At 40.5% G+C, this 9,848-nt stretch overlaps 1 protein-coding gene across 2 annotated transcripts; it reads left to right on the top strand.

Moving 5' to 3' along the window:
* The first annotated feature begins 71 nt into the window (after window positions 1-71).
* CRYZ (crystallin zeta) lies at window positions 72-7,297 on the top strand. Of its 2 annotated transcripts, none has more exons than XM_068691202.1 (9): window positions 72-221; window positions 1,307-1,431; window positions 1,792-1,944; window positions 3,295-3,458; window positions 4,283-4,334; window positions 5,760-5,909; window positions 6,331-6,432; window positions 6,526-6,621; window positions 6,901-7,297. In XM_068691202.1, exons 2-9 carry the CDS (start codon window positions 1,315-1,317, stop codon window positions 7,060-7,062), a joined length of 996 nt encoding a protein of 331 aa, XP_068547303.1. In that variant the 5' UTR covers window positions 72-221; window positions 1,307-1,314; the 3' UTR covers window positions 7,063-7,297. The 2 variants fall into 2 exon arrangements, with proteins under 2 accessions (XP_068547303.1, XP_068547304.1); XM_068691203.1 differs by lacking the exon at window positions 72-221 and adding an exon at window positions 429-642.
* The last annotated feature ends 2,551 nt before the right edge of the window (window positions 7,298-9,848 follow it).

The following is a 9,848-nucleotide window of genomic DNA, read 5'->3' on the forward strand; positions in this document are numbered from 1 at the left end:
GCGGGGCGGGAGCTGGCGGCGGCACCGGGCGGCGGCCGGGGCGGGCAGCGCAGCCCGCGGAGAGCGCGCAGGGGGAGCCGGGGCGGGGCCTGACGGGGCGGGGCCATGGGGGCGGGGCCGCGGCGCAGGGCCGGGGCTGTCTCGGAGCCGGGCACAGCGGCTCGGGGCCCACCTGCCGGGGAGGCCGGGCCCGGCTCCTCTCCGTCCCGCGGCGCTGCAGGGTGGGTGCCGCGCCGCGCCCCCCGGGCCGTGCCCCCTGCGCCGTTCCGTGCTCCCGGGCCAGGCGTGCGGTGCGGTGCGGCCGGGGATCGGTGCTCGCGGCGGGGGGGGGGGGGGGGGGCTGTTGCCGGCTCCCCGCGGCAGGCTGCGGCCGGCTGGGCCCCCCCGGCTGCAGCAGGAACCGAGCATCGGACGCGTTGGGCGCGGAGAGCAGCGCTGAGGGCGGGCACGTTTCACAGCGCGACCTGCCCGCGGCCAGGGCCCAGCCAGAGCACGGCCCCCGGGCCTCCCGCAGCACCGCGTGCGGCTCCCTGCAGGCCCGCGAGGATTTGCTGTGCCCAGGAACCACCCTGTCGGAATGGGCCGTGTTGCTGAAGGATGCCCGCACAACTTCTCCTGTGACAGAAGTACTTCGCTTGTGGCGTTGGTTAATACCTTGCGGCAGGGTGCATTGGGGTAGTCCCAGCTTGACGCGTTGATAAATTGTCATCGCTGACATCAAGGCGCGGGGCTGTGATCCACCGCCTCCGCTGCGTACAGCTGCAGTGGCTCAATCCAAACCCAGCTGACATTATGAACTGCAGTCTGTACTTTATTTTATCCTGACTTATTTTAATACCCTATGGTATCTTTTAGTTTTGAAAGCTGTTGTTTTTTGTTGTTGTTGTTTTTCTTTTTTTTTTTTTTTTTGTTTTTGCACGAGTTTGATAGTAAGCGAAGCAGGGACTGCAGTGCTACTTGGTTAGATTAGCCAGGCAGCTGGTGTGCAACAGGCTTTTCTTCAGCAACTCAAGGTTTATTGTGCTAGAAGGTAACAGTACACGGACAGTGCTTTTCCCCAGAGTACCACACATCACTGCATACGGTATAGCCAGTGCAATGTTTACAGGAGCTGTTGTAGAAATACTTCTATGGATAAATTATTTCCATATAACTCTTAACACCCATGAAGTCCTGCAAATGGTGGGGTTATTTTTCTGCCTTTTGGGGAGACTTTTTTTTTTTTTTTTAAACAAAAATTAAATCAGGAGTGAGGCTTGTTTTAATCAGTTACTTGAGAGGAGGTTGTTTTCTGTCTTTTTTCCAGATATTCTGATGGCTATGGCAACCACAAGAAATGTAATGAGAGCTGTCAGAGTGTTTGAATTTGGTGGCCCTGAAGTACTTAAACTTCAGTCAGATGTTTTAATTCCTGTCCCAAAAGAAAATCAGGTATGTGAGTTGTATGGCCTGAATAGCTACACAGAGAACAGAGTGTGAACAATGAAGTGTGCAAAGCAACACTTTTCATCCTCAGTTTGTACTTGTCGATCAGCCTGTTCATACTGGCCGAGACATCATATTTAGCAGATGTTTGTTTTTTAAACTGTTCTATGTACTGTTGTACACATTCCACATAAAGGATTACCTGAATATAATTTTAGTTCAGTGCTAGTTTAGTTCAGTTCAATGTTGTTTTTTTATGCTGACTGTAAGAGTTTAGTTAAAATGCTGTGATGCTATGATACTCTGCTGTGAATTCTAAACTTTAAACCTTTTCAATTATTGTTTAACAAACTTGCTTTCTTTTAGGTATTAATTAAAGTCCATGCCTGTGGGGTGAATCCTGTTGAGACATATATTCGTTCCGGGAATTATGCAAGAAAACCAGCTTTACCTTATACTCCTGGCACAGATGTTTCAGGTGTGATTGAAAGTGTTGGGGAACACGTGACAACGTTCAAGGTATTTATATGGTGGCTTTTAATTCATTACTGTGTACTGAATCCTCTTTGTGTGATTGCTGTACTACTGTTACTGTTTTTCTGCTTATAATAATCTATTTTGGAGGGAGAAAATCATTTTCATTGACTGACAAAAGCTTGCAGCAGGATCATACTGGCAATGCAGAGTCTGCAGACTGAATTGTGGGGAAGTTTTTTAGGTTGCTGTGAACCTCCAAGTGTTACAAGGTCTCGGACAAGGCACTTCAGTTTGTCTGCTTAAAGCAATGATATCAAGTGTACAAATGTTGTGGTTCAGAAGTACTTTTATGGCATCACAGATATATTTGTAATTATTATTTGGTAATTCCATGCAAAACTGAAATAATTCTGTATGGCTTTCGGGGAAATGAAAATAGCTCTTATTTTGCTGACCAAAAAAAAAAAAGCATAAATTAAATATTTGTTGTTAAGACAGGTCAAATACAGTCTAGTAATTTTACTTAGGTTTTCTTAGAGGGGAGGATATTTTGGAAAAAAAGAAGGCAATTATCATTTTGCTAAAAGATACCTATGAAATTTACATAGTTTTTACATCTGTTCTTCCTTTCAAGTTACTATAGACTTTTGGTCTCAGACAAATGTATAAATTACTGTTAAAATCATTTTGGAATTTCCCAACTTCAAATTTGTGTAACTGTTGTGGGAGAGGTGAGAGATTTGGTTATTCAGGGGGAAGAATCATGTTTCTTCATATTTTCTTATCAGTAGCTTGCTGTATCTGCTATGTTAGCTTTTTGTTCCTTCCTCATGATGCTTGTTGCTTGAATAAAAGAGAGTAGTCTGCATGCTGTCTACTTACGGCAGTCAACACATAAATAGTAGAAAAATCAGTCTGTTTCCTGCGTAACCTAGTGAATTGATGGCTTGAGTATTCACTGCTGAAGAACAGCTGCAGTATTTACTTACTTTAGGGTATATTAAGTGTGTCTTTTCTCCATGTTTAAACAAAAATAATTAAGAAACCTTTCTTTTGTGTTTGTAAAACTTTTTTTTTTCACTTGAAATCTGTGAATGAATTCTTTGATGGTCAAATTTATTAAGTTTAATATTAATGAGACAGTAGGTTTGTGTGTTACACTGTAGAGCACTGTAGAGCAGTAATTATGACACTTAAAGTATATGAAATTATATGGTTGCTGTTACGTTAATTGTATGCATTAGCATTTATAAAAATCTTCTCTGTGGCAAAGATAACAGTTCATTTTTAACGGAGAGCTGTTAGAAATAGACTGAGCTAGTTCTTAATGTTTATTACAAAAGGAAGTAAGACAAATTATTAATTTCTCTATTTCCTTTTCCTGCTTTCTAGAAAGGAGACAAGGTTTTTAGCATTGATACGATCTCTGGAGGTTATGCAGATTATGCACTTGCTGCAGCTAATCGAGTCTTTCCTTTGTCGGATAAATTGGACTTCAAACAAGGAGCAGCAATTGGAATACCCTACTTCACTGCTTATCGTGCTCTTTTCCAAAAGTAAGTTGCCAAATCTAAGCTTCTGCATTTTACTTTTGAACATTTAAAATATTGAATCCCGTGTTTGTCATTGTCCTGTAAAATGGGGGGATGGAGACACTAACGTGTGTAGAATGTTTAAAAGACTTAAGTTATATTTGTTATACTGAGAGAATTGTCAGATGATTTACCTAGAAGCTAGTGACTGTATTTTCCTGTTAAGTGTTCCTTCCTGAGAGAACAGACGTGGAAAGGCCTCTTCAGTATGTATCACATAATAAAAGTGCAACTCTTTTTCAGTGCTCACTGGTGTTCTAGCTAGGGAGGAAAAATGGGAATAGTTCTAATTCTTAATTAACCTGACAATGCGCTGTAGAACAGAATCACCTCTTTTCTTTATGAACCTCTCTGGTAAAGAAACTCTCTATATAGGCCTGTCTGTAGGACTGTATAATGAGTAAAAGCCAGACTTCCATGTCAGCTAGATGAGAACTTAGAATTGGAAGTCTGGTTTGGTGTAATAGAACAAATGGTTAAAACTAGTGTGGTTTATTTTAAGTTTTTTAGCAGGTGAAGATTGTGAATTGGGGTTCAGTATCAGACTGTTACATGCTGCTAGTTGCATGTTGACATAACTGTATGTTACTTGAATTCATAAATTAAAAGGTTTATTTTGTCTCCTTGTTTTCCAGAGTCTGATTATACCTGTTTAGTGATAACATAAACTGGAAATAATTATGTGTAAAAGATAATATTTAATGTCAGTATATGCACTCTAATATATAATGATTATGTATCATAATTGTAATGTCCATGTTTGTTTGTTTGTTTTTGTTTCCTTTCAGAGGCCATGCTAAAGCAGGAGAAAGTGTTTTAGTGCATGGTGCAAGTGGGGGTGTAAGTATTTTGAGAAGGCAGGTTATAGAAAATGCTGTTTTCTGTCCTTCTATCTGCTTCTGTCTGATTTACAGTCACATTTGTATCAATAAATGGATTAACAAAATAGTTTTTTCTTCCAGACACTTTAGGATACTTTTTTTCTTAAAGCAAAAGCCCTGTTATCCCTAACAACTATGAAACTGCATGAATGATTGCATAAGGCCCCTAATAAAGAAGTCACATAATAAACACATTGCTGCAGTTGGAAGTTGATCCAGAAGCTGTATAATCAATCTTCTTCAGGTGAATCTAATAATGAAAAGCTGTAATTTTAAAATACATACAAGATGTTTTCAGTTCTCTGAGAAGTAATCACTGTTATGTAGCAGCTATGCATTTCTGGGATATTTTTACTACTACCTAACAGCTACCTGCCCATGGAGAGATACTGGAACACATAAATTTATGACTGAATACTATGTTAAATTGCACATCTTATTTTCCTTGGTTTTACATGACAAGGTAACTTTGTATCTCTGTCACACAACATAGGAATTTAACTCATCTCTCATACTCTGCACTTTCTTGTTCAGCTTCTACTGATGAGCCAAACAACTGCTATGAAATGACAGTTTTACGAATTATTTGGTAGACAGCAAAAAGGTGATTTTGACAGTCTCATACGGGGAAGAATTCTGATATCATTCTAAAATACTGCAATGACATTCAGCATCATAGCCTCTTTTTTTTTTTTCCTCTATAAGCTAAATGTAGTGTTTCTATAGTTACGTATTTTACTTGCTTTCTTGAAATGACATTGATTTTTGGTTTGCTGAAACATATAGTCCAAATCAGTTTTTTCTGTGGAATTGTATCCTTTGCTATGGGAACATTTACAAAAGCTGTGAGATACACATATAGGGATGAATCACATGCTGAAGAGAAAAGATAGTTTGTGCTGCATCTTTTCTGTAAAGTCATGCTGTCTTCCATAATGATTCTTAAAAATGTACCTTCTTTTGAATTTTTCACTGATAATCAGTCTGGCTGTAATGCATTTTAATTGATGGCATGGTTGTGTTTTTTGTTTGTTTGTTTGTTTGTTTTTAATATAATTAAAATCTGATGATATGCTACTGGGAAAAAGTCTACCCTTTTCCACGCAACAAAACACAAAATTTTACTGTGTCTCCAGAAACATATTTTCATTTACCAAAGGCTATTGGGTTATCCTTAAGCTTCAAGTTACCTATTATAGATGAAATAGTATCAGGCCAACTTTTTAAATGGTTAAGTTCTAAGTCACTGGTAAAATATATCAAATATTTTATTTTATCAAATAAAAATAAAATAACATTTGATAAATTTAGCATTTTGATATTTGATAAATTAAGAAAGAAAAGGCAAAACGTTTTTAATTTTTTCTTTCTTCCTCTTATTCAGGTAGGAATAGCAGCATGTCAAATTGCCAGAGCTTGCGGTTTAAAGGTTTTGGGTACGGCAGGAACTGAGGAAGGCATGAATATTGTTCTGAGAAATGGTGCTCACCAAGTATTTAATCACAGAGAAGCTAATTACATTGATAAAATAAAGGTACGTTTGTATCAGGCCTAGCTGATGCAGCATCTATTTTTCTTATTAACATTATAAAAATATATAAACAGTTGTTTGTGGAAGCTTTTAAAAATAAACGTATTTAGGAACAATAGTGAACTGCCTGATTCATTTCTACAAGAAGAAAAGATTTTCCAGGTCAGAAAAGCTGAGCTTTCTTCACAGGCAATGGCATTTAAAAACTTACACATTTCAGCAAATCCCAATATGATAATTTATCATAATTCAGCTTATCAAAATATGCTGAAGTTAAAATTATTAACTCTCAGCCTTAGCACAAAGCCTGTATTTAAAAATTAAATAATAAATTGTAATATACATGTTATCAGTAGCATATGAAATATGCAACAGCACCAAAGCAGTAGTTGACTTTAATAACATGTTATTGTATTTTGGATAGGAATACACGAAAATGCAAGGAGTTGATATAATAATAGAAATGCTCTCCAACATCAATCTTGCTACTGACTTGCATCTGTTGTCCTATGCAGGAAGGGTGATGGTAGGTATATAAAACTCACTGACTTGAGTTTTTTTTTTAGCAGTGCAATTCAACAGTTATATCTTAAATTATCTTTTAACTTCATTGTAACAGGTTGTGGGCTGTAGAGGTACCATTGAGATAAATCCAAGAGACACTATGAGTAAAGAATCTAGCATAATAGGAGTTGGTCTGTTTCTTGCAACTGAGGTATGAGAATAACACTCTTATTTTAAAGAATGCTCTGTTGAACCTATTCCACTACCTCTGTATTTCCTGTTGAAATAGTTAGTCTGTTTTAAAAGGGGTAAAGAAAGCATATTTTTTCTGGAAGGAACTTGTTTATTGTTCTTTTACATTCTGATTTCATCTCAGAACATCATAAAATATTCCTGGGTTGTAAAATTTGGTTTAAAGCTTGCAGAAATTATTAATACTTTTCTAAAATGTAAACAACTTGTGATAAATGCTGTCTTTTGTTTTATGTAGGAAGAAAGGCATGAATGTGCAACAGCACTTCTTGATGGCATAGAAGCTGGCTGGCTGAAACCGATTGTAGGCTCCGAATATCCACTGGAGAAAGTGGTTAAGGCTCATGAAGACATTATTCATAGCAGTGGTGCTCGAGGAAAGATGGTGCTCCTTCCATAAAGTCTTCTTCCATTTATTTTCTAGCTGTTCTAACTGCACCTTTGCTTATATGATTCATTGAATATATTTTATAAAATATACTTTTGATCAGGTTTGAAAGGAACAGTAAATGCTAGCTTACTAATTATATTGATTTATTAATTTGTTTTATTTTTCTAAGAAATGGACTTGAGCATACTTTAATTTTTGTAACTTTTTTGTCTGATGTGGAAATAATAACTTTTCTCTGCTGGTGTGGCCTTCTGATGGAAACGTAGTGATAGGGAAACTAGTATCTAAACTGGAATTTGAGATCATCCTCTTTACAGGGAAGCTATAAGTAGTGCAAAATGAAGCCTGCTTTTTAAGCAGATAGACAAATATATGTAGCTTACTATATGCATGTAACCAGGACTGTAAATTCTTTAGCTAATGTTTTATTCATCCTTTGTCACAGAATTTACTTAAAATCCATTGTTAAAGTATTAAGGTAAGAGATGGCCCCACAATGTGTCTCTTTAAGCCTCTTCCTCAGATCTTAACATTTTGTTTTAATGCTTAGGGGACCACTATTGTAAGACCACACAGATAAAGGGAATGAAAAAATGCAAGTGTTGTACAAACTCAAAGACAATAATATGTGCTAGCAACTACCTGAAACATAAGCTGAGCAGAGCACATCAACAGCACCAAATTCAGTTTAACTGGTTTAAACAGACTCAGCACAGTCCACAGAAAAGGAGCCACCTCTTCTTGGTGTGGACTCGGACTCTCCGTCAGCTGCCTGCACGCTGACAGCCCACCCATTGGCAGGGACACCCCTGGTGGCAGCTGCCAGGGAGGGTGAGATCCAGTGTGGCTCAAGCATGGTGAGGACATTTTGGGGAAACTGATATTGGAGGGGTGACTGATGGGCAAGAGTGTTAAGTCATGTACCTGTGTTATTTGGAGTAAGGCCTTAAAGAATTGATTAATTGGAACTACATATCTAGCTGCAGTAGAAAAGAACTGAATATTTTTTTTTTCTTTCAGCTTTTTTTCCTTTTTCCTCCCTCTTTTTACTCATATGCTTTTAAATACTCTTTAGCTTGACCTTTGGTCAGAGGGTGTTACGTGAGAGGTTTATGATTTACAATTATCCCTTTCTTGCTTAGTGCAGGTTCTGTATTATAGATAGATAGTGTTAAGAGATGAAATTTCAGAGCAGAGTTGTCCTGAGCAGTGTCTGCTGCGGGGTTGCTCACCAGAAGGTGTCAGGGTAGCTCTGCTGTTGCTATTACACTGCTGGCTTCTCTGTACAAAGGTAACATAGCAAAGTAAGAAAACATAACAGACTGTTTTGTGAAGAAATTTAGAATAACAAATCTTTTGTGCATTTTTGAAGTTTTGCACAAATGGAAAAGGGTGTTTTAATATTGGAAAAGAATTGAATAAAAATAATGGCATAGCAATGAACACAAAATGCAGGAGGGAGTAAGGAAGCTGTAGTGGGTGCTTTCAGTCTAAGTGCAGGAGGTGCATATTTGAGAGACCGGAATTGTATTGCTGGTGTTGTTGCAAAAGTAATTTTGGCTTCAGCTGGTGTGTAAGACATTGTCACCTCTATCATGCCAAGGGTGGGGGGAACAAATTTCTCAGAATTGTAGGGGTTGAAAGGGACCTCAAGAGATCATTGGGCCCAACCTCCCTGCCAAAGCAGGTTCCCTAGAGGAACCTAAATTTGCCCATGACTCAGTTACAGTGGTTCCTATTAGGACTACTGTGCATTAGTTCAAGCCCACTTTCATAATGGTCTGCAAGTGGGAGCTGTTCGTGGCTGTTCCAGGCTGTGTTCACTGTCAGAGAGACACTAATGAGCAGTGAAGGGACAATCATCTCTGCTAGACAACTTCTTCAGCTGCTGCAGTTAAATTTGTTAGAGCCCTCATTAGTCACATTTCTGCCTAATCTTTTAGGTGTATGTGATCCATACCCCATCTGTATGGTCCATGGAAAATCCTTGTTTTAACTGTTGTCTCCCATGGTGGGGGCAAAAAGGATGGAGCAAGAAGATGAGGATCGCAGGCAACTGAGTGAGGCAGAGTAATCCTGTCAGCCAGGCTGTGCTACAGCAACTTGTCCCAATTTCATCAGCTGGGGCTTCTGAGCAGTGCTTCCCAGTGGCAGTCTGCTTGATACTGCCGCGAGGGCTGGGAGCGGGTTGCACAGGCTCACTTCTGTGCTGGCCTTTGCACAGGCAGAAGAGAAGGCTGGGGTTCGGCGTGCACAGCTCATGCTGCGGAGACGTGTGGGTGCAGCCTGCAAACTGCTGCTGCACGAGCATCTGAAGCAGAGGATGGAGTTCTTCTGAAAAGCATCTGGTATTTGGTAATCTTGTGCCCAAAACCCTCTTCCCATGGCTTTCCAGTAACTGAAAGCGTTCCCCTTGCTTTGTGGTCATGGGGTCCCCTGCGGGTATCCCTGATGTCTTCCTGCGCCACGGTGCAGTGCAGTCAGCTCACGGGACATAACGGAAGGGCAGCAAACACAGAGCTCAGGGGGATGTTGGTGTACTTGGTGGTCGCTTCCTTTGCAGAAGACGAGTCCAAATGAAGCCCAGAGGGCCTGAGGACAGCGGAAGGCTTCCACGGGGGTGCTGCCGGGGGCTGTGCCTCGCCGGGAGGAGAGGAGGTGCAGCACTGGGTGGGGGGGGGCACATCTCGCTTATCCCAGCAAGCGCAGAGCTCGCCAACGTGCGTGCCTCGGGGCTTGCCATTTGTCCTGGAAGCAGGGGAAGGATGCCCGGGCCGTGCCGCGCCCCCCGACCG

Source organism: Anas acuta, chromosome 8 (assembly GCF_963932015.1).
Source record: "Anas acuta chromosome 8, bAnaAcu1.1, whole genome shotgun sequence".
In the NCBI taxonomy this organism is placed as follows: Eukaryota; Metazoa; Chordata; class Aves; order Anseriformes; family Anatidae; genus Anas; species Anas acuta.